We start from the raw sequence: 26,743 nt of genomic DNA, 5'->3' as shown, positions 1-26,743 counted from the left end.
TATATCATTCATTGAGAGAAAGAGAGAGAGAGAGAGAGAGAGAGAGAGAGAGAGAGAACAGTGGGAAAACTATTTTACCAAATTACATGAAAGACTGCATAGCTCAGTGAAAGTGGCACTTGCATCCTCTGTGCTAAGCCACCCAAAGCGAGACTTAAGTTCAAGTGTAGCTGCCAATTGGAGGAACTTTTTCTAAGTTAGTCGATCTCTGGAATGAGCAAGTGGATTTTTTCTCTCAGAAACTCAAAAAATTTGACTGTAGAACCCACATTATTTCAGACAGTAACACATCCTGTTAGAGTTAAGTACTAAGAGATGGCATCACCTGATTGCCTATCTCTTTGACGGTTGCCACCTATAATTAGTGATAGTCATGGGCCAGCTATCTCTGATAGGCTACCAGTGGAGATTGAACTACCCACTCAGTCTCCAAAAGCTAGATAGGGTTAAAAGGCCTCACCTACTTATAAGAGAATAAAGGTGTTACATGATAGAAATGAAGAAGGAATAAAGATATGTCAGAAATTCTTCTGATTTACACTTATGCACAGACCCACACTGTCCCTGCAGGTTGGTTGAAGGTTTATTGGCACAAGGACAGCAAAGGTCATACAGTGCCATAACAAAGGTTACAGCAATACACAAGACAAAAGGTATTAATAAATAGTCATAAAAGAATAAATTAAATAAACTTATAATTTGGTAAAATAGTTTTCCCACTGTTCTCTCTCTCAATGAATGATATGTGTGCCCAAAATATTAAGTTAAACAATGCAGTATCTACATACAAACAGAATTTATAATCAAATGTGTTTGTATATATTAATGCTTTGTAAAAATTTTAAAATGTCAAAATTTTTCCGAGTCTGACAACATCCATCAATGTATAAGGCTCAGCTGCACAAGTAAAAATTTCAGCCCTCTCTCTCATGAAGTGCTGACATATCACCAGAATATGACAAATGGTAAGACATATGTTGCATTTTCCACACATAGGTGGGTCATCGCTATCAGTAAATAAGAATGTGTAAGATGACTGACCAATGCAGAGCCTTAAAAGAACAACTTCCCCTTTCATTGTATAAAAAAATTCCCCTATTCTGTTTCTATGTTGACTAGACTGACAATACTAATTTTCAGGCTTAATATCATGCAATTTTTTTTGTCAGCGCTACCTGCTCTGATGACTGCCACTGGGCAATTACCTTTGATCTTATAAAATGTCTGTTGTCTCTACAGGAAACTGTCAAAAAGTGCATGGAAAAAAGTGAGCTGATCTAGCAGATGCATCTGCAGTTTCATTGCCCTTAATTCCAATGTGGCTGGGAATCCAGCACAACCAAACATCAAAATTAAGGGTCTTCATTTTGTACAACAGCTGTAACACCACACAAAGCACTGGATGTGATTATACATAGGAGAAGAAATAGCCTGTAAAAAAAATGCAGAGTGTGTGAATTATACACTTTTGGTAGCAGTCTGAATAACATCCAACTACTATGCTATATAATTACTGCAATTGAATGAGATCTAGTTGGAGGTAGTAAAATCAGGAAACAGCTGCACAGCCAACAGAGATCTCTGATCTTGAATCATCAGTATATATGGGCAATAAATCAGAGCCATCTGCTCTGTGTACATTAAAACAATTGAAGGTAGACAGATGATGTATGAGCCTTTTGTAGGTGACAATATGAAAGGATGCAGGATGGAGTACAAACCTGCAATGGAGGGGGGGGGGGATGCTGTTATGTTTGGTGCAGGTAATGTCAACATTTATAGCAATAGCATCCATAATCTCTTTAACATGCATATCAAATGATGTATGGCAGTCTGACATCGCCTTGATCGTGACTCCCACATGCCACTAGTTTGATTCTCTCTCCAGCAAAACTTGAGAGAGAGTATGCAACAGAGGATTACACTGCCAATTTATTGGGAAATCTGACTCGTTACAGGCAGGTTCGGATCCATGCCCTATCTGGCAGCTGACCTGCAGCACCACCATTTTTACCCATGAAATAGAGAAGGTTATTGGTCTCCAAATATATTTGACATGCACTTGAAGGGAATGTCACTTACAGTAAAACTGGAACCCCCATTTGAAAACCAAACATGGCATTCACCACTTCAGACCTCCAAATAAGGCGGGTGGAGGTGGTATTTTACTATTCAATGAAGTTCATGTATCACTAGTTGACATATCCTCCAACTGATGAGATATCTTTTTTGTGGCAAGAATACTCACTGGGTTCACTAAACCTTTTTTTGTGAAAACAGGTCACACAACAGGAAGGTAGGGTTGACTTGAGACAGAAGCTGTATATTGTACACTGTCTACTCATTAGTGGTCCAAATTCACAATATGTTGCTTAAATATTTTATGGATGCTTTAAAAAATACTTATTATTTTTTTTAATAATAATAAAATTAGTTTAATCCTTTATCCAACTGTGAGCAAACAAATTTGCACCTGAAAATATCTTCAGGACTGGGGTAAGGTAGTACAACATCAGGCAACTCGTAGCAAAGGCGGACCAAGCTGACATCACTTTCATCTCAGTATCTCCCATAATGCAAAACACATCTCCTTGCGGATATGTATAATGTTATGCATTAAGGGAAGGGCCACTACCCATCCTAGTTTCGACCTTTATTGAGGTCTCTTCAGTGGGAGCCAGGCCCAGAAGTGGAGATACCAGGCAGAAGCAATGGCAAGGTCATCTTTACCTAGTGTTGCCAAAAGGTGTGCCACCTTTTTATTAAATTACTCTGGATTTAGAGAAAGATGTTGAAAGTTTATTTTTCACTTGGTTAGACTATAATAAATTTAGTTTAATCCTTTATCCAAGTATGAGCAAACAAAGTTTGCGCCTGAAAATATCTTCAGGACTGGGGTAAGGCAGTACAACACCGGGCAACTCGTAGCAAAGATGGACCAAGCTAACATCACTTCTTATCTCAGTATCTCCCATAATGCAAAACTAAATTTATTATAGTCTACCCAAGTGAAAAATAAACTTTCAACATCAATATTTTTTTTTTTAAAGACGCCAAGAAATTATATTACTATCATGTGACATCTCCAAGGATTCGTCGCGAGAGATTCCACTTCACTAAACACATCTCACCATCTCTCCTACTACTGAACTTTCCCAATACAGACAACCAGCTACTGTCAATCGCTACCAACACTAGTATTTGTCTGAAAATTGCACATTCTGATGGCCGTTCTTTAATCCCATGTACAGGCACATTCTGATGTGCCTGTACATGAGATTAAAACTCGAGTTTCCGGGAGGGGGAAACCCTGTTACCTCCATATGAGATTGGCTAAATCACATTCAACTGAAAAAGTCCACATAAAGATTCTTCTTCTTGTCATGATGAGAATCAAACTCGGGTCTTTTCTAATCAAAGGGTATAATGCACCATTGTTTTTCCAATTATGCTACAGACATATTCTTGGTTTAATCCTTTAACCACCAAACAAACAAAGTTTGAGCAACTTGTGTATAGATTTTTTTTAAATGATATTTAGTAACAATAATGGGAGGGGAAAAAAATGTATGCACTATCTATCTATAATAGATTTTTTATACAGTCTTTTAAATCAAATGTAAACAAGTTCCTCCTTTCTCAACCCACTACCCATATATGGTATTAATGTACTATAGGTTGACCAACCAACCTCTATTGTATCGGCTCAATATAAAAAGCACCTAAGCCTAAATACATGTTTAAAAGTTATCACTCTTCTTTATCAGACTTTGATATAATCACATTTGGATTATTGTGCACAGAACTAGTCACCTGGGTTTTTTGGAGATGAAGTGTTGGAGAGGAGTGAGAGGCAAGTGACCAAGATGGTAACTAGTTTGTGGAATTTCTCTTAAAAGAACAGGCAGGATTTAGAGGACTAATTCACACAGAAAAAGAAGACCCTGGAAACAGAGTAATCGCATGATTTGTGAGGATATCATGACTAGATTTTTCAAATGGGTAGTGGTGAATAAGTGGAATGGATTGCCATAGTCTATTACAAGTGCAGGGTGAGTGATGGATTTAGTGACCATCAGATAATTCCACATAATTACCCAACTGTAGGAGTGGGATTTATGCTCCTGGCCCTCTTGAAATATAATATTACTAGTTGTCAGCCTCCATAATAACTTATGCTTGAGAAATTGCTATTATACACAAGTAGTTAAATCCTGTAATAACTATTTCTTAACCAAATACTCAAATAGTCATCTTACCTGCAAGACCACCTGTAGCAGCAGATAAACCAAAAAAGCCATGCTGGGGCAGGAATACATTCTCTGCACGTAAACACATTTCAAAATCGTCTTCAGTGTTTGTATTTCCATTATGAAATAACACCTATAACAGAAAATTAATGAATAAAAGTATTATATTCTCTCACATTCTCTCATCTCTTCCTAACAAGTTAGGGTTAGGCTCAGTGAGTCATAGTGCAATAAACAGGCTTCACAGAAACCGAATTATTTCTATGATAAAGCAATTACTTCTACCTGAATGTTACTTTTTTGTTAACTGTGTGAACTCTGAATAATCTCTCTCTCTCTGTCTTGCATGATGAACAATCCTGTCCTTTGTCTGAAACCAACTAATGTTCTCATAAAATTTCTTTGTATCCTAGATGGGAATTCAACTCCAGATCTTTCCAAACCTCAGCATATCATTACTGGTAAGTGATAAGGAAGCCATTAAATCACAAATGATGATTTCAAATTCTTAAATTTGCTTAAATTTCACACATATAGATAATGGATAAAAAAAGGGCAATTATATTTACTAAGTTAAATATAAAGCAATATGACTTTTGTGATTCACTTCCTAAAATATCACTGTACTTTATTATACTGTACTGCTATTTGAAGTTTAATATCGCTTTAATTTTAATATGAAGCTTAATATCACTTGTCTTAAAGCAGTCTGCACAGATTGGTAGGATGAGAGTTCTGCTCTAATAATCTGGGATTTGAAATTTTATTTATTTATTTTTTTTTTTTTTAACTTTCATACTACATTAAATATCTGCATTTCAGGTCAAATATCTATTACATCAGCCTTTCACAATTCTGACAGATTTTCTACCTAAAGTATTACTTCCTTTTTTACCTGAAATATACTTCAGTAATCTTTTGGATATTTGCTATCATCATTCTATCACTTATCTCATGTAATAAATTCTCAAAGTAATTACTCAAATCAATAGTTGTAATGTGCTTAACCAGGAGAGGTTTAATGACAGTAATTCCAAGAATATTGATTTCATCTTATCTTGAGATTTGGGTGTTGCTAAGAGTAATGCTGGAAGAAAATGTCTCTTTTTAGTGAAAAATAAGGTAGAACTGTGTTTCTGCTAACAAATGAAACTGATAAGGTTATATGAACCCCATCAAAGAATGGTCTGGAAATCAGACTTTAGGATAGAGTTGTTATGAAGGTTGTGGTGATTTTCATAATACAAGGTCTATTGAGGAGTGTAAGCATACTCTCATCAATAAAGCCGTGTACTAGGTTGATAGTCAACTGGAATAGGTCACTGATATATAGAAAGAAGGTGGGCAAAAGAACAGTCCCATAGAGCCTTAAGCATTTGTTGCATAGTTAGAAGATGAGGAATTCTCAACCCACACACACACACAATTAGAAAGCTGACAATCTAGTCACAGAATTCAAGAGACAGATCAAATGATGGGAGCTTCCTTAATAGATCCTCGTGTAGCATTACCCCATCAAAAGTAACTACCTGAGACTTGCCAAATATTTCCATGGTATTTGTGCAGCGATAGGAATCAAATATCCAGGATATAGCTAGGTAAGAATATGGATTTCTAGATTATTAAAACTAAACATTATTTAAAAATTTCTCTAATAACAGGGATAAGCTCTCATTAAAATAAATGAGTATTGATTTTTTTTTATTTCATTCTTATAAGAGAATGACATAAAAAACATAACATGCTATCTGTTATTTCCTAATTTATTTTTTGCCTTGTATTCAAAATATATGAACTTACATTTCAAAACATTTAGCAATTGGAAAGATAGATGTCATTTAATTAACATACTTTGAATTATAAATGAAACATCAGAGGATCACACTATTGTTGCAAACATAGCAAAATCACTAAGAAAAATACACACACACAATTTTAAGGCATAGAAAACTATCTTCTTACAAAAAGTATTATGTTTCATTTGCAAATACCAGAAATGGTCAGTTTTCCTTTATGGCATCATCCCATTTTCCTCAGGAGAGGTCCAGATGAGAATGTAAAAGTATATTTTTCATGACATCTGGGATCCAAAATTTTGAAAATTCTGGAATAGTTATACTGAATGTTGATAGTTCTCCTTATTACCCAGAACAAAAGATATCCCCACTCTTTTAACACGTTCACTGCCAATCACGCGATATTGCGTGTTGCGAGTTCTCATCGGACGGCCGATCACGCGTTATCGCGTGGACGTCACTAACTGAATGAAAAAATTAAAAAAATTTGGCCACCACACGAAATTCCAATTTTCAGCTTGGCGAGTTAAGCAACAAAAATGATACGTCTGTGTCAAGCCTATTTATCAAACTCAGGATTACTAATTCAAAAATAGTTTATGAAACATCATAAACTATTATGAAACAAAGCTGTAATTTAAGAAGTGTTCAACTAAAAATAGTCAAAATCAAGCAGTTTGACTCATTCTGTTTGTATGAAAGCTTTTCTTTCTAGTTTGCAAAAGCTACAGTAAATTTCCTTTAGCACAGCATTATATTTATGGGCTTATCAAGACTTTTCAGTAGTTTAATTATAGTTAATAACGTGTTTCAGTAATGTTATAGTGCTGTTTGCTACAGCAATAGTTGCTGTAGCTTTTGATTTTCAGGTTTATGCTCAAATCCAAATTCATCCAATAGTTCATTTATGTGTAGATAATACAAATGTCTAACTAGAACAGTTAAGGAGACAACACAACATTTATCTTTTGCCTGATAATACCTAGCTTCAAATACACTGTAGGCAGTGGTGAGCTATGAAAATTTTAACAAAGGGCTCGCATCATGGAGCAAAAAAAAAAAAAGCCTAACTTAGCCCTTATAATACTTATATTGCGACTTTGTAGAGCTTCTGACAGATATAATTCCTGTAGGATATCAATCATTAATGATTGATCTTTTAAAAAAATTCCAAATTGAGAAGTCTGTTTAAAAAGCCCTTATATTTATCATTCGATGCAAAATGCTTACATAAAGCTGGGTAATTTCTCCACACAGCAAGAGCCATTCGTAAACTGCAAGCTGCCCATCATGGTCCAAACACACGGCCGATCTTTAAAATTTCGATACCAAGGTCTTTTGCAATCGTATTTAATTCTTGTTAATTTTTTGGTGATTGATGATAAAAAGCATAATTTATCCATAAATATTTCAAAATGATTTATTTCTTTAATGTGTTTTATCGAATCATCTAATGCTAAGTGTAAACGATGAGCGCAATGCCAAATCACAACGTTGGAAAATTTTTGTAGAAGTTTGATTGCAACACCTGATTTGTTTCCTAACATTACACTGCTAATATAGCTCCATCAGAACACAATGAAATGATTTTTTATATAATTATCAGAAAATCCATATGAATTTAAAGTAGCATGTATACATTCCACGGTGGTTTTTTCTAGTTCTACAAGATTATTAAACAAGAAGAACAAGGGGCTCGCAAATTTCAGAAAAATTTAAAAAAGGGCTCGCGCAAGCCCCTTATAGCTCACCACTGACTGCAGGTAATGAATCTTTATAAGAACTTTCAAATGAAGATGTATTAGCAGATCTCAGATGGAGGTAGCAGTGTTTCTCCATCTAGAAAACTCTGGATGCATACATCCCCCCCATAAAGCAAACTAACCAGAAAATACATGCAATTAACACACACACACTAGCCTCACAGTCTTAGTTGCTTTGGCAATAATTTCATAACCAAACTGCAAGCATACACACACAAAGGGAATTCAGCACATAAATGAAACAATTAGCACCTTATCTCACTGAGTATGGATATGTTGATTTTTTTTTTCCCTCTTCTTGATTTTCTAAGAGAAAATCAAGAAGATTTACCAAGAGCCACAAATCTTATGTGATTTGTGGCTCTTGGTAAACCCATGGAATGAAAGTTATGCAAATTTTATCCAGGGATAAGAAGCTACATTGCCCGTCTTTATCATCAGGAACAGCAAGTTCCTTGTAAGGAGTGGGAACTTTTTACAAGTTTCTTGTAAAACAGGAGTGGAAAGATGGTTGATTTCTTGTTGATGGAATCCTCGGAATGCAGTAATTTTCTGAAAAAAACTTCAGCTTTTGTAAGACAGAAAGATAAGTTTTCAAGGTAGCTTAGAAAAAGAAGGTTCCCACCAAATTATGATAATGGCATGCTATTTTTTCCCTTTTATAGCCAAATGACCTGCTCATTTTAACAATATACTACATTGAAGTCATTATTTTGCTGTTATCTGTCTATACAAAACATGAATCGTCTAGCAAATTCACAGAAAAGCAAATGAAAATGGAACAGCCCCATAAATATATCCATGACTCGTGGTTAACATGCACATCGTTCACTTCTACAAACACTCGGATTCTCTGAAAGCATTTAGTATGTAATGAGTATTTTTTTAAATATAATCACTGCAAATTAAATAAACACTGCTTGCTTTTAAAACTGACAAATTCCAAATCTACTATCAGTGTGTCACAATAAATTATGTAAAAAATTAGTTTTTAATCATGTTAACTAAACATTGTTCTGTTGTGTAATTGAAAAATTTTTAAAGGCAGTGTCCTTATAGCATACATGGAAAGACATGTTCCTTTCCATGGAAGAACCCAAGTTCAAATCATGTGAAGAAATATATGCAACTTTTATTTAAGAAATTAATCTTGTTTAATCCTTTGTCCAAGTATAAAATCTGGTAGGATGCTTGGATGTTTGTTATTACTCATGTTGATGTTTAATGGTAAAACAGATATTAAAGCTAATAATTAACTAAATGTATATAATTAGATTAATAAGCCAATATTTTTTGCCTTGGTCACCAAGGCATCTTCATGGGCAATCAATCACATTTGGGACAGATTTTTAGCCATTGGCTCCTCTCTCTCTCTCCTTCAACAGAACGCTTTGCCAATCCATCCAACACAATCTCCCACCCAACAGAAATCCACAACACACACAAAAAATGCACACATTCTTAAAAGGTATAACATACAAATCTTATTTAGCCATTTAAAAAAAAAAAAAAAAAAAAATCAGATACCCTTACCTGCTCACCGAAACATCTTATCCATCATCAGGACCATACATGAGGGGTCTACAGTATCTCTTGCTCATGCAAGTTTAAATACTTCAGACATTCTTCATCTACACTACAGTCATTCAGGGTGGTAGACTGTGCTATGGATACAGATCCAATGGGGAAAAAAGGTCCTTGCTCCTATACACAAGATCATACATCAGAGAGGCTATTCTGGAATTTCCACAGTATTGCAACATTCCCCAAAATTAAACAAATTCAGTTGCATCACATTGCCTAAAATCATGTAAGTCATTTGGAGACCTTCCTAAGGTGTCCATCACCTGCAGCCATAGTGGGTGTCAGGACTATATGCAGCCTTGCCATAAATAATGTTACAACTTCCACACATCATCATGCTACCCACAGAATTGTGCAAGTCTGGCTCTGTTAGTAGCACTGTAGTCAACATTCACATGTTTATCAGAGAGAGAGAGAGAGAGAGAGAGAGTTGTCTGGCTGTACAGGTTAACATGCAGTGCAGAGATTATGAGAATTGTGTAGCTGTAACAGTACTTCAAGGTTGGAATGCAGCAGCCTGTTATTTTAAATACGCTAAAACCACTTGGGATCAGTATGATGTTTGTGTATTGGACTATTAACCATTATAATGATATAGAAGACATATCTGACTGCCAAAGAACAAGTTATCCAAGCTGCGTTAGGATGCAACAGCTTATGAGGGCTGTAAAGGCGTGCCTCAGCCATAATCCTGTGAGAACATAGAAAGTGATATCGCAAGAGATGAACGGTTCACAGGGAATGATGTCGTGTGTACTAACTGATCACCTGGAGGTGATAGCCAATCACCATTCTACTGAACACTTTCTGACACCACAACTTATGTGGCAGAGGGTGATGAAATCAAAGGCACTTCTCCAGCAGTATGTAAACACAAAGATATCCTCTTCACAAATTACAAGATTTTCACCAAAGAGTCGTTTAACTGCCAAAATGATCATTATATGCTTGGATGGTCGTACAGCATGTGCCATAGCACCCAGGATTCAGAGATCATCACCCTGCATCTGTGATGGTTTGGTGGTGGGGGGTGACATATCTAGGGGGTATCCAAGTTTGATTTCTAAGAGTGATCAAAAGCTCTGCCAAAGCATACCAAGACACCATGCTGGAACCTGTGGTATGGCCTCTGAACAACACCTTGTTTCATAATAGTCAGTAGAACACACAACAGTCAGAAGCAAATGTGTTACATATTACCATCTGATTGGCCATCTGGAAGAAGTCCTGATATGAATCAACTAAGCTTCAAATTGTGGCTGGAGCTTGAGAGGGAAAAAAAAATGACACTCCAGGATCGGTAGCCTGAAAGGTGGATTTGGAGTGAGCAGTGGCAGTGTTTCAATGGTGGCATGTACAACATCCAATAATATGTGGCCTCAGAGACTGTGTGTGTGTGTGTGTGAGAGAGAGAGAGAGAGAGAGAGAGAAGACAAAATGGAGACGTTTTGCTGAGTGCTGCTATATGCACGTTATACATGTGGTTTGTATGTGCTGAAAGCTCTAAATAATTTACTGATAGATTAAAGGCTTATGTGCTGTTCAAATTGTAACAGCATTTATGGCTAGACTAGGTAGGCCTTATACAAAAAGTCTGTTTGCTTTCCTACTAGTGCACCTGCATGCATGTATTCAACATATTTCTCTGTGCTCATGAAGATGGCTTGGTGAGCAAGGCAAAATATTGGCTTATTAATCTCATTAGTTAAATAAATTTAGCTTTTGTAAAGGTCTTTCATCCTTGTGAATGTGATATCAGAGTTTGAGAGCAGTGGATGAGTGGGGAGTAGAGACGGTGAGCAAAAAGTATGGAATTGAGTAAACCGGATATTAATAAGGCTATAGGACTTGATGATATATCACCTATTTTGAGGGAATGTGCCAGGGAGTTTACATCTGTCTTGGCATGTTTGTTTAGTGTTACATTGGGGAAGGGGTCCCCCAATATGAATGCATGTATTCCAAAAGTGTGGAAGGAAGGCAAGATTGTACTGCTTCATAAGGGAGGAGTCAGAACTCAAACATCAAATTTTATAGGGCCAATCTGTGTGTCAGGTGTTGTGGTTAGTGTTGAAGAGACAGACTAGCAAAAACCAGGATCCTGAACTGAGGTGACAACAGTAGAATTATCTTTTATGAATAGCATAGATTTGCTAAAGAGGGGGGGGGGGTATCTACTTACTTATTACAATAAAGTAGCAGCTGCATTGAACGAGAGAAATGGATACACAGAGTATACTTAAATTTTGCAAAGGCTTTTGACAGATTACCACATAAGTTGACTGTAAAATTATAGTGGTTGGTTGGATATTAGATTAGTCCATTAGATTGGAGATTGGCTATCTGATAGATAACAGCAAGTTGTGTATGGGAATTAATATTCAGGAAGAAAGTCAGTGGTGGTGTACCTCGGGGTCTGTTTTAGGGCAATTGCCATTTAACTTGTATGGTACTGGAGAAGATCGAATGGGGACATTCAGTTGTTTGCAGATGATGCAAAGGTTGGGATATAAAGTTAACACTAGGTGGGAATATATTGTTGGAAGTGAAGAAAATAGATCTTGGGATGACTGATAGTGAATAAGGATCTAAAATTTAGCAGATCCATTGCCAAAATTGTGTGGACAAATTAGTGAGGACATTTTTTATGAGGCCTAAGAATTCTGGCGATGATGCCAAGGACAAAGTATTGGAGAAGTAAAGAGATTCTGGTTATATTGTATAAGGCCTTGATTAAGTTGCAATGGACTACTGTGTACAGATTTGGTTACCTGGTTCTTAAAAGGATGAAGAGACATCATCCTTTTAAGAACCAGGTACTTAAAAGGATGAAGAGACATCAGAAAGGGTCTAGAAGCATTGACTAATGTAGTTTCTGGTCTCCGGAATGCATGAAGAAAAGTTGGGAAGATGCAATTTACAGAGTGCAGTGGATATGAGGAAGAGGAGTGATATGATAGAAAAATACAAGTTGGTAAGGGATTGTTATAGGATTAACATTGAAAAGATTTTTCATAAAATAGTGGGAGATGGGGGAGAACAATGTTATCCCTGGAAGCTGTATAAGGAGGATGTGAACAAAGGAGTCAGAAGCATATTTTTTTGCATGGAAAGTGGTGAATGATTGGAATGCACTATCTGATGGTGTGGTGTCTGCAGAGAATTTGATTGTATTTAAGGCACTGCATGATGAGCTGGATGTGTATGAAAAAGGAACTTCCCATAATGAGTCTGACTCCATGGAGGTGAGATGATAATGATAAATTTAGTTAATTATTAGCTTTAGACATCTGTTTTTTTTCCCCACTAAACATCAACCCAAGTGTGTGTGTGTGTGTGTGTGTGTGTGTGTGTGTGTGTGTGGTACTCACATATGGTATTGAATGCAGAAGCTGTGAGCTTCTCTGTCTCAGTATCCTATAATGCAAAAACATTATGGGAAGAGCCAGACTCAGGAAGATACCAATGCTGAATTACTGTAGAAGTCATATTTTCTAGGTGCAAGTAGTAAAAATCTGTATTACCTTATTATTAAAATAATCTAGATCATAGTTGAAGAAAGTTTTTATTTTTTTTTCCAATTGGTTATAAACTAAACTTGCCAAGAAACAATATTCTTGTTTAATCCTTTATTCAAATATAAGCAAAGTTTGCATGTAAAGTATCTTCACAGATAGGGCTACTTGTCTTGTATACAGAGGCTAATGACTTCACATTAATTGCCTCGGTATCCCATAATGCAGATTGTGCATCCTTTCGGACATGTATAATGCTATGCATTATGGAAGGGGCCACTACTCAGACCAGTTTCAACCTTTACTGAGGTCTCACCTATGTATAGAACAAGTAGCCTAGTCATGAAGACTTCACATGCAAACTGTTTGCTTCCATTTAGATAAAAGATTAAACAAGAATATAATTCTCCTCCTCCCCCATGCCCACATTTGACATCAATAGACGCCGTATGGTCACTTCCATACCTCACCGGGTTTTGAGAGTGAAGTTTCCTGCTAGAATAAGTGTTAGGGTTGCAGATTTTCTTTCCACATAGAGTTTATAGGACAATCACAAACATGCATGCCTATGGCAGGATTCGAACCCACAGCCTCTTGGCTGGAGAGCAGATACATTAACCACTTGGCCAACCAGGCTGGCAAATTAAGTCACTCTTTTCATTCGTCTATTCCAAGAATTATCTGAGCAATTAAGAATGTCTGCATAGTCACCAAAATATAATTTCTTGGTAAGTTTAACTTATAAACCAAGTGAAAAAAAAAAAAAAAAAAACTTAACTACTGTTAACTACTGACTACATTAGATCCAGCTGTGACATGGCAAGATGTTCAAATTGTAGTAATCTGAGACATTATACTGTACAGTGTTCCATGCCATGTAAACGGCATGGAATGCTGTGCAGTGCATTGCATAAAGTTATCACATGTTTCATGAGAACAGCAGCTGAAAAACTAGATGGCATAATCCAGCCTTTTGATACAGATAATAAACAAGATTTTCCATGCTTAAAAGAAGACAGATGATAGGACTCTGTAGCTTGGCCCCTGCAGTAGTATGGACAGTAATGCTTCCAGAGAAGGCATCAGAATCCCAGAACAACATAGAGAATACTTGGTTGTTGAAAGTTTTTTTCACTTGGTTATACTATAAATTAAAGATGCAAGGAAATTATATACTTTGTTTAATCCTTTATCCAAGTGTAAGCAAACAAGTTTGAGCCGGAACTATTTTCAGGACTGGGACAACTTGTGGTAAAGTTGATACAAAATAAATAATGGAAAAAACTCACATAGAAAGATTATTTAATAGTATAATTTTCACCTGCGTGTCACAGGCATTTTCAGTACATTAAGCTCAAAATTAAACACTAACTGACAATTCCAAAAAGCGCCACCTGAGTAGCTGGTGTAAGATAACTAAAAAGGTCAATAACTTTCCTAAAAAAAAAAAAAAAAAAAAAAAAATTATATCCATGCGGAATTTCATCACCATCCCAGTCAAAAGGCAGGAACTATTAAAACACTGGTTCATCGGGCCCACTCGTTTTGTTCTTCAGACGATCTTTTACAGAAAGAACTACAATATGTAACTTCTTCCTTTCTATATAATGGTTATAAGAATTGCTTCATTAAAAGAACTTTGAGTAGTTTTAATATGTTTTCCTCTTCAAACACAGAGGAAATAACGCGCATTACTATCCCTTATGTACAAGGCATCAGTGAACGTATAGCAAAAGTTTTAAAACCACTGAATATTTTTGTTGCCTTTCGACCGTTTAGAAAAATCTCCACCTTTCTCACTTCTCCTAAGGACAAGCTTCCACATCTTAATCATCCAGGTGTCTACCAGATTCCATGCTCTTGTGGATTATCTTATTTCGGACAAACAGGAAGATCTGCCTCTATTCGGCTAGAAGAACACCAATCTTATATTGAATACTTTAAACCTGAAAAGTCTGGACTTTCTGAACATGCCATCTTCACTAGACACAGAGTTCATTGGAGAAAGACAAGAGTTCTTCACAAAAGTCAGTTTCTCATCGAACGCCTTTATAAAGAAACATGTGGAACTTTACTTCATTCTCCTAACTTAAACAGATCCAACGGCTTACGTCTATCCCCTTTATGGGAGATAATACTTTACAAATCAGCTAATCTTTCCTAATTTTTTATTGTATTAATTTTTTTTTTTTAGGAAAGTTATTGACCTTTTTAGTTATCTTACACCAGCTACTTAGGTGGCGCTTTTTGGAATTGTCAGTTAGTGTTTAATTTTGAGCTTAATGTACTGAAGATGCCTGTGACACACAGGCGAAAATTATACTATTAAATAATCTTTCTATGGGAGTTTTTTCCGTTATTTATTTTGTATCGATATGTCTACTCATGGTATACCTCTTTTAAAACTTGTGGTAAAGTTGGTATGACTTCACATCACTTGCCTTAGTATCCCATAATGCAAAGCACATATCCTTGTGGACACGTATAATGCTATGCATTATGGAAAGGGTCACTACCGTTTCGATCTTTATTGAGGTCTCATCAGTGGGAGTCAGACCCAGAGGTGATACCAAGGTTGAAATAATGCAGTAATGCATTATTTCAACCTTGTTTTTATGGTTTTAAAAGTAATTTACTACATAAATTTTACCAAGTGAAACTGTAACATGGATTTCTAAGGGAACAAATGATTTTTATTCATATAATATCTGCCATGTACAAAGCAAAGATGGTGGCAACAAAGCCCAATGACGAGTGTTCCAGGCATAGCTAATGCAGTACAGCTGACCAATACTGATAAATATGATACTATCAAGTGTTGCAGCTGAAGGGTAGACATAGACACCAAAAAGGACATTGTGTTATTTCCGCTGCTAATGGTCACATGTTCAGTGCATAAAAATTGATGAATCGACATAAAAACTTTTTGTGAATTTGAACCAGCCTTTCTTCTATCCAATATGCCCTTTTCAATGAAAGAGTTCCTGAAGTTAGAAAAAAGGCATTGAAAGCTTGCACACATTTACAGTGTACAACTCCAAGTGATTTATTGTCAGAATTTTATACTAAATATCAGTATGAAATAGTACATGATATCAGAATTAGAGGAAATGTTTTAATCTGGATCACTGACTTCATGAAAGGAAGAAAGATCAAGGTTAGAATCAATGCAGAAATATCCAGAGAGCAGAGAGCCTGGGCTAGTGTTCCCCAGGGGTCAGTACTTGGTCCCCCTTACTATTCCTTTTTCAGTATGAAATAGTACATGATATCAGAATTAGAGGAAATGTTTTAATCTGGATCACTGACTTCATGAAAGGAAGAAAGATCAAGGTTAGAATCAATGCAGAAATATCCAGAGAGCAGAGAACCTGGGCTAGTGTTCCCCAGGGGTCAGTACTTGGTCCCCCTTACTATTCCTTTTATATGTCAATAACATTCATCCTTATCTTACAGAAGACATAAAAGTACTTTGGTATGCAGACGATATAGCCATCTGGCACCCTAGTGATAAAATTAAAGCATCAAAAGAGATTCTAAACAAATCCATGAGAGGATTAGAGAAATGATCAGAAGAACTTAAACTCAAAATCAACTCAGATAAAACAAAACTAAGCACCTTTAGTACAGACAGGAAACATAGACAGTCCTAACAGGCTAATTGAAAAAGTCGCAAATCCAAAATACCTTGGTATTGCACTTGATGAGGAATTAAGTTTTGCTCCACAGATCTGACAACTCCAACAGGGCCCTCAAACAAACTAAACATATTGAAAAGGCTTTGCAGAACAAATTGGGGCACAAAGCCAAAAATTATCAAAACTACTTAAACTACACTAATAAGGCCAATAATGGAATATGCAGCACCTATCTGGTCCCCTTCTGCTTCATTGGTAAAGGAAAAATTAGACAAGCAAAACAAACAAGCAAGTGTAAGCAAAAGCATCCAAGATTATCATTGGTGTAGTCTCATCCACTAACAACATCAGAGCCCAAAAGAAATGCGAGTGTGTCATTAACACCTTGACTTGCTGGAGGATAGACAAAAATTTGAAACCAAAAAATTCATTAATAATATCAGAAGCTACCAAAGTGATCATATCTCCCTAAAAACTTATGAACATTGGAATCAAAAATGCAGACTTCACAGATCATCAACTTTACAATACCACACTATCAGGAAGGAAATAGGTCTTGATTATCTAAATTACCACATAAGCAAAGAAACTCTATTCTCCAGACCTTTACTTTCAAACACCTCCATAAATCTAAATCTTATCAAACCCTGTACAAAAAAAATCGAAAGAAAAGCTCAGAGAAAGAGGCCTAAATACTATCAACCTTCTTTCATCCTCCAAATAAGTTACTTGTTACACTGATCGATCAGACACCAACATGATTAACGGAGGCATGGTGCTCTACTACTCCCGCAAGGCAAAAAACTTTCAATAAAGGTTAGATCTGGGAGAATTGCTTCCAATTTTACATGCAAACTCTATGCAATAAATAAAGCACTCAGAGCCTACTTAAAATTATCATCTCAACAAACAGAAGGATGATTATAATTTACAATGACTCAAGATCAGCTGTAGAGGCAATCAAAAATGACAATACGAAGCTCACCTGAGATATCCATAAACTCTTAAACCAACTAAAGTGTTTGGGAAAAAGTTGCATTTTACAATGGATTCCTGCTCATGTATACATTGATTACAATGAAGCAGTTGATAAATTATCAAAAGAAGCCAGAGAACTCAACCAACAAACTAACATGATAACTTGCTGATGCTAACGCACGAGCAAAATCTAAACTAATTCTACCAAAATCAGAGATACAACACCAAATTTCTGAAATTAATGTTGACAGAAAGACATCCACCACAATAGCAAGACTCTGAACAGGACATTTTAGAGGAATGAAGATCAATACGGATGGTATGAGAACATATAGAAACTGCAATAACTGTCCCAATACTGAACTGACGCCCACTCACATTTCGACCTGTTCCAGCAATTACAGCAGCAGCGTTGCAAGCAACAGACCTTAATCCTGTACAACAACTCTATATGAATAAAATCATCAACATAGCCAAAGCAGTTCAAAGAGCACATGGAAATATCTAAGGCTCCTCAAAGGACAAGACAACATCAGTAAATATGAAGTGAGTGCAATCCTGAAATGGCTTGCATAAGCAAACTGTCACTTTCTGTAAATAATTGCACGTTCAACAAATATCAACATTTGCTTTCACATAAAATAAATATTTTCTGTCTCTATATCACTGGCATGTCTTTGATATACTGTTTTATGCTCAGTGCATATTTTGTGGGTGCAATGATATTCCAAATGGATTAGCCTAAAAACAATTAAAAAAAATCAGCAATATATTCAGCAAAAATTCAACTCTTGTTGAGAATTTGTAATGTTTTTGTACATACATTTTTACCAATAGTCTGCTAACATCTGCAGTTGAAAAGAAAGTATTGTCAGTTAACTAGGCTAACTGAAACTCATCAGGAACATTTTTGAAATCTCAAAATAACTGTATATTTGCTTTCAAAGTACATAAATCTGTGTTTTCAAAATTCCTGAATCCATGTTTGTTTGTTTCTTCCTTCCAGAAATTTACATTTTAGTCAGCAATTTTTTTCTTCTTCGTTTAACTACTTGCCTACACACATCATGGTTGTATCACAGGTCTTGAGGCTTCTCATGTATTAAAAAAAAAAGTCACCAAACTGATGCTGTATTATTTAGTAAATCATTCACATTTTCATAATGAATACAGACAACGAAAACATCACTAAGTGGTGTTTTCTTGTCTGTAGGGTTCAATGGGTTAATGGCAAAGTCAATACAAAAAAATCCTTGATGCTAAAATAAAAATAAAGGTTTATGCTGAAACTCTCATGAAAATATAAATTCCTATATTACAAACTGGTATTTTAGTTTTCATAGATGACAGAAGAAATACTTACAGAGAGAGTATTTTTGTAATACTCAATTTTTGCTCTTACAGGAAATGGCTTATTTCTGAAATCCCTAAGGCAACCAGCTAACTGTTGGTTAATACCATCGCTTGAAGAGAAAAGAAATTTTAAATTATTGGGTGAATCAAATATATTTAGAGACTACAAATAATTTGTCAAGTAAGTGTATTCTAAACATTATATTAATTAATTGTAAAACCTTTTTTCAATATCTGATTTACTCAAAGCATATAAAGAATATGAATGATCAAAAACAGCATCTCCAATAAACAGACATACCTTTCTGTAACAAATAAATGAATAAAGTTTTTTTTTTTTTTTTTTTTTTGATATTCTGCCCTGTATAGCATTGGTCACTAAACATTTATATAAAAATACCTAGCAAAAAGACATGAATGTAGGAAGTTTTTCACTTGGTTACAAATTTAATTTTAATTAAAGGAACTGTATTCTTGTTTACTCCTTTATCTAAGTGTGAGCAAACGAAGTATGCATGTTAACCATCTTCATGACTAGGCTACTTGTATACAGAGGCTGATGACTTCATATCAATTGCCTCAGCATCCCATAATGCTAGTAGCTGATATACAAGTAGTTAACTTGTGAAGAAATTTACATGAAAATTTTGTCTGCTTACACCTGGAAAAAGAATTAAACAAGAATACAATATTTTGGAAAGTCTGATTTAAGACATGAATACCTGCCTTTCAACTCAGGCAACTCTTTATAAAGGAAACATCTCACAAAACATGAGATATGGACAAACAAGTCATAAATAAGACACAAATGACAATGCATACTAATACTACATGATTTTAAATTAAAGATACCAAGAAATTATATATTTGGTTTAATCCTTTATCCAAGTGTAATAAGCAAAGTTTGCTCCTGAAGTATTTTCAGGACTTGGGCAACTCGTATATAGAAGCTAATAACTTTACATCACTTGCTTTAGTATCTCATAATGCAAAGCACATATCCTTACGGGTATGTATAATGCTATGCATTATGGGAAAGGTCACTAATCAAACCTGTTTCGACCTTTGAGATCCCTTCAGTGGGAGCCAAATCCAGAGGGTCTGGGTCCCACTGAAGAGACCTCAATAAAGAAAAATATATATATATATATATATATGGCTGGTAACAGACTGAGCTGCTATTTCAGAATAATTTATGTATCTTGAAAACCACAAGATATATAGTAATCAAATTTAACAGCCAATTTCTGAAGTACTTTTATTTATTTATTTTATTTTATTTTTTATAATGTGCATACATAGTCTCATTTTCTTTTAATTTTGCAATAACAAATCTATTCACTCTAGAATGAATAGTTCTGATGACTACAGTAATTGTTGCGAATTTTGATGGATACAATGAATAAAATAAAATTACCTCAAATATTTTTATTTTTTTTTTTGTATATAAACACTTAAGAATCTCAGCTTTCATTTAAAAAAATGACATAGACTGAATTCACAGAGAAGTCATATTCCCATATAAAAGAGTAGAAAGGTGCATCACTTTATTGTTTCCTCACAAGAACAAACAACTAATATTTAAGTGACAAACACATCAATTATGTATGTGTTTCAATTATATACTTGGAAACACGTCTACAGACCGCCCCCCCCCCCCCCATTGTGACAGCAACGAGTGTTTGTAGCAGGTATAAATTGGAGGAATACGATGCTCCCAAGTTAGTGCAACTATGCTGGGTGAAATGGTTGCAAGAAGGGAACTGGTGAAGTTTGAAAGAAGCCTTTGCTAGGAATGCCATACTGAAGGCCTATCTGTTCAGCAAATTGTTGACAAATTGGGCCATCCTAGGTCAACAATCAATAATACCATACTGAGATGTAAGCATAAGGAATCAACTACAAGTGCTACATGCAATGGACAACCCACCATCCACTGAACGTGACTGTAGGGTGCCATAAAGGATATGTAAAAACACTATTTGTCAGCCAATATGCTAAATGTGGAGTTCAAGGCATCTACTGAAACATGAATCTGAACAAAAACATTCAGAACCAAGGCTCACAACATGGGTTTTCATGCTAGGAGTGCAATACGCAAGCCCCACATTACCTGAACCAACATGCAGCATTGTCCTCAGTGGGGCAAAGAGCATGTACAGTGGGACATGGAAGCGCGGAAAGCTGTGTTATGGAGTGATGAATCATGCTATATTCTCCATCAGCAGGTGGATGTGGCAGATGCCTGGTGAACTTCTCTTACCAGAGCATGTAACCCCAACTATGACGTTCAGAGGTGGTGGTATGATGGTATGGTCCTGTTTTTCCTGGTTTGGCCTTGGAGCTCTGTTTGTAGTGCCACAAACACTGAACTATGAGAGGTATCTGAATATTCCGGACAATGCAATGCTTCCTACTTGGAGGCATTCCCATGGAAATAACAATTGTCTCTTTTAGCAAGACTGCTGTAATGGCATGGTTTGTGGATATAAATATTACCAAAACTGACTGGTCTCCACAGAATGTTGATCTTAACCTTATTGAACATCTCTGTGGGAAGAGCTGAGGTCCAGTGACATCTGTCCCAGGACAGTCCAGGATCTCATTACATACCTACAGGAAGAATGCTCTAAAATTACCACTGATTGCTATTTTACACTTGTGGAAAGTATGCCCCGTAAGAATGCTGCAATCAATCACAGCAAAAGGAGGTCTTACATCTTATTAAGGTGGGGTCCCGTGGCTGTTTGTTCCTCACACTATGATGTCCATTGACTTCTTTCCAAGCCGTGTTTCTAGATGCACCCACTATTTTTACGTTCCAAAGAATATCGTATAAAAAAAAGACATCCAGTATGTACTGTATATAGAAAACTATTAGATAACCTCTAATATTTAGAGGTTATCTAATATTAATTTACCAAGATTACTAATTAAAAATTAGTAATCTTGGTAAAGGAAACACAAATTGTGTTTATTTGAACATATCCATTCTTATTTTATTTAAAAAACAAATGTTTTCATCCATCTATATATTACTTAAAAAACATAAATCAAATTTTATTTCAGCATTTTAACAAAAATACTCAATCTTTTAGAAGTAAAAATTATATTTTAAAAAGTAAAAAATAACAATTCAGGAAAATGAGGATTTAATGATTTTTTATTCAGAGTTGCTTTATGATAGAAAGTGCATCCTTTTGTGCTGAAATGGTGAAAAATCACTTTCATCTGAGGAAATGTTTTGTACATCACTTTCATCTGTGTCCACTGACAATTGATTTCCTCTTATATCAGAAATCTTTTGAGGCATTATGTAGGTGCAGATTCATTTATTTTAACAGTAAATTGGTTAATAGATTACTGCGATTCTAATTTGGAGAGCTCTTTGTAGCAACCCACACAAGATTTCAGATCTGATTGAAATTTAACAGTTTATTCAATTATGGAATCATTAATCAGAAAACAATTTTCCAAGTATTCAAGAATTAATCTTTAAAGGTACCTGTGGCATGACTATAAACAACAAATTACAAAATAACCACAGTAATTAACTTTAATGAAAGGCAAGTACTTCAGTGTATTGGCTAAAGGCCGTGATTTTGCTTTGGTACCTAAATGCATTCCATATCTTGATTTTTTTGCATAACATCAAATGCAATCTGTAAGGACTTTCAAGTGAAGCTGGTAATAAACTACGCTTTGAAGTTCCTGCTTTACTCTTTAAAAGCAAATTACCTCCATGTAATTTATCTAGTGCAAACCCGTGCACTGTTTCAATTAAGAAAAAAGAACAATATATCTATTTCGAAAGAGGATAAAAGAAAAGCTATAGTTGTAATGGATAGGGTCAACTATGAGAGTAAGATAAACTGCCTTTTACAGGATACCTCCACCTATCAAGAAATTAATTATAATCCTACAAAAACACAAATTAAACAATTAAATAAGCTGCTTAACATTAGTTGGGATCAAAATACATTGGCCAAGTTGCGCACTCATTTTGGAAGAACACCTTGTTTATATGGTCTCCCAAAAATTCATAAAGGAGGTTATCAAGTAAGATCTATCATGAATTAGATTGACTCTCCCACCTACAGAACTGCTAAATTTCTGTCACGTTTATTAATTGCCCATACTGGACAATCCAGATCATTCATCAAGAATTCCACACATTTTCTTGAGAAAGATGCTAGAAGTTTTTTCCCACTTGGTTAGACCATAAATTATATATATTTAGTTTTATCCTTTATCCAAGTGTAAGCAAATAAAGTTTGCACCTGAAGTATCTTCAGGACTGGGGCAACTCATAGCAAAGGTGGACAAAGCTTCACATCACTTGTCTCAGTATCGCACAATGTAAAGCACATCTCCTTGCAGACATATATAATGCCATGCATTATGGCAAGTGTCACTACTCAGACCGGTTTCAACCTTTATTGAATGTTCAAGTACAGGTCAAACTCCAAAAACTTAGTGTTGTACCCCTCAGTAACAGGTTAATAAATTTAGTTTAATCCTTTATCCAAGTGTAAGCAAACAAAATTTGCACCTGAAGTATCTTCAGGACTGAGGCAACTCGTTGTAAAGGTGAACCAAGCTCTCATCTCACCTTGTCTTAGTATCTCCCATAATGCAAAGCACATCTCCTTGCAGACATGTATAATGCTATGCATTAAGGGAAGGGCCACTACCCAGACCAGTTTTGACCTTTATTGAGGTCTCATCAGTAGGAGCCAGAGGTGGTGATACTAACGTGGAAGCAATGGAGAAGTCATATTTATCTATACAAGTTGCCAAGAGGAGTCTCATTTTATTATTAAATTACTCTGGATTTAGAGAAAGATGTTAGAAGTTTTTTTTACACTTGGTTAGACTATAATAAATTTAATTCTTTATCCAAGTGTAAGCAAACAAAATTTGTATTCAACTCGTATAGGTAAATATGACTTCTCCATTGTTTCCACCTTAGTATCATCACCCTCTGGGTCTGACTTCCACTGACGAGACCTCAATAAAGGTTGAAACCGGTCTGGGTAGTGACCCTTCCCATAATACATAGCATTATACATGTCTGCAAGGAGATGTGCTTTGCATTATGGGATACTAAGGCAAGTGATGTGAAGCTTTGTTCACCTTTGCTACAAGTTGTCCCTGAAGATACTTCAGGCACAAACTTTGTTTGCTTACACTTGGATAAAGGATTAAACTAAATATACAATTATGTATATTATTTCTGGGAAAACTCCCATGTTACTCCTCATTATAAACTATTATAATACAGCTATATTGCCTGCTTCAGTTTAGGAGTGCCCCTGTTTAAATGTCATTGGCTATTTACTCATGGGTTCTTAGGGCATTATGAGTGTAGATGTACTAAAAAGTATATGTAGCTTAAGGAATAGAAATTGCACATACCTTTTTCTGGGTGTTGTGGCTTTTCCTCTGTCTGCGATGTCGAGAACTGCAGAGTGTGTGTGTGGTGTGGAGGGGGGGGGGGTAGGCAGTTTGGTAGAATAAGTTAGAAAAAACCCGGGTTTTTTTCGTAATATATAGAAACATATACTTTTATATAGGGTGGGGAAAAAGTGAAAGGGTTAATTTTTTAAAATAAGGAGGGGGAAGGGGAAAGGTGGTTCTTTTTTAAAAAATTAACCCTTTCACTTTTTCCCCACCCTATATAAAAGTATATGTTTCTATATATTACGAAAAAAACCCGGGTTTTTTCTAACTTATTCTACCAAACTGCCTACCCCCCCCTCCACACCACACACACACTCTGCAGTTCTCGACATCGCAGACAGAGGAAAAGCCACAACACCCAGAAAAAGGTATGTGCAATTTCTATTCCTTAAGCTACATATACTTTTTAGTACATCTACACTCATAATGCCCTAAGAACCCATGAGTAAATAGCCAATGACATTTAAACAGGGGCACTCCTAAACTGAAGCAGGCAATATAGCTGTATTATAATACTAAATATACAATTTCGTGAGAAAATTGAAGATATTTAAATACAAGAGTCGGATTTGTTAGTCAGCTTTGACATTGTCTCCCTCTTTACCAACATTCCATTATCTGACGATTACCCTCCTGATATTACGAGGATTTTTGATTTTGTTATAGAATCAGGATATTTCAGCTGGAAAAACAAGATCTGTAGACAGGTTGAAGACATTGCCATCTGTCTCCACCTTTGGCAAACTATTTTTTGAAATATCTGGAAGATACCTTGTTCTCATCCATTCATCCCCAATCCTCCCATTGGTTTTCATTATGTTAATGATGTCTTTGCTGTTTGACCTCATTCTGAAAATGAACTTACCACTTTCCTACAATGGATCAATAACCTTCATCCACGCATTCAATTCACCATGATAAAAGTAAAGGTTGGTAGTTTACTATTCTTGGACATCCTTCTTACGTGCGCAGCCTCCGGAAATTTATCAACTAGTGTTTATTGAAAACCTACCTTTACTGACAGATACATTCATCAAAAGTGCTCATCACACTTCTCAAAAATTTATTATTATTATTAACATCTGACCACCATGGAGTCAAAGACTCATCGTGGGAGGTACACTCTATTGCACACAATGTGCATCCAACTGTGCCTTAAAATGATTCAATGTGTCTACATTCAATACAACATACACAGGCAATGCATTCCACTCACCAACCACTCTCCATGCAAAAAACCTTCTCCTCATCCCCTCTGCTCACACTCCTCTTATACAGTTTCCAGCAATGCCCTCTTGTTCTACCCACCTCTCCCATGCCAACAACTAACAACTCCAGACTAGCTTATATGTCTCAATCATATCCCCCTCTTCCTCCTATTCATGAGGCTCTGTAACTTATATTCTCTCAATCTGTCCTCGTACTCCACATTCCAAAGACCACTGACCACCTTTGTGAATCTTCTCTGGACCCTTTCCAACACATTCTTGTGACCATGAAAACCCAGTGACCAAATCTGTGCACAATAATTCATATGAGGCCTGATCAAGGTCTTATACAATGGCATCATAATCTCTCTATTTCTGCATGTCAGGATTCTCAGCAAGACTGCCATTATCCGATGTGATGTCTTCCAAACTTGTGCAGTGTGTCCCCCATCACTCCTAGATCTCTCATCTCCTCTACTTTCTTTAAAGTTTCCCCATCAAGTGTATACTTTGCATCCCATCGTTGCTTACCAAAACTCAAAACCTTAAACTTTGCAATGTTGAACAGACAGTTGACTACACTTGGATAAAGGATTAAACTAAATATATAATTTCCATTATATATTTTCAATGCAATTCATGCAATCTATTTAAGTCCTCTTGTAAAGCCATAACATCTGCTTCACTCTACATTGCTCTTCCCAGTTTTCCTTCATACGTGAACAGCTGCATATCACTAGTTAAACCCATCTAAATATCATTAACATACAAATTGAAAAACAATGGCCCCCAAAACTGATCCCTCCAATACACCACTAGTGGCCTTTCTCTTTCACAATACCCCCCACCCCATATACAACTTTCTGATACCTATTTGACAGCCAGTCACTGATCCAACGCAGAAGTCTGTTATCCAATCCCATCTGTTTCAATTTATTTACCAGCTTGTTGTGTGGCAATCTATCAAAAGGTTTTGCAAAATCGAAGTACACCACTATACATGCATCTCCCCTGTCCAAGGTATTTGTCACCTTGTTATAGTACATATGTAAGTTAGTGAAACATGATCTCCCCTTAACAAACTCATCATGCTGATAATCACAGAGAACATTGCTATTATCAACCCATTTCTGTATCCTACTTCTCATCACAACTCCAGATATATAGATCAGCTATAATTTGAGACTACAGCCTT

The 26,743-nt window shown here is 35.8% G+C and overlaps 1 protein-coding gene across 1 annotated transcript in view; it reads right to left on the bottom strand.

The window, feature by feature from the left end:
- ergic53 (lectin, mannose binding protein ergic53) overlaps positions 1 to 26,743 on the bottom strand; it is a 229,324-nt gene that overhangs the window by 99,444 nt on the left and 103,137 nt on the right. The window contains exons 6-7 of the mRNA XM_090404652.1: positions 18,888 to 18,987; positions 4,260 to 4,383 (exon numbers count right to left, since the gene is read on the bottom strand). Coding sequence (XP_090260778.1) covers positions 4,260 to 4,383; positions 18,888 to 18,987 — 224 coding nt within the window. The remainder of the gene's footprint in view (positions 1 to 4,259; positions 4,384 to 18,887; positions 18,988 to 26,743) is intronic.

The sequence above is a fragment of the Typopeltis vanoorti genome, chromosome 15 (genome assembly GCF_054136105.1).
Source record: "Typopeltis vanoorti isolate ZY-2024b chromosome 15, IOZ_Tvanoo_1.0, whole genome shotgun sequence".
NCBI classification, from domain to species: Eukaryota; Metazoa; Arthropoda; class Arachnida; order Uropygi; family Thelyphonidae; genus Typopeltis; species Typopeltis vanoorti.
Note: the sequence above shows the minus strand (reverse complement) of the source record. Positions and strands in the feature narration are given on the sequence as shown.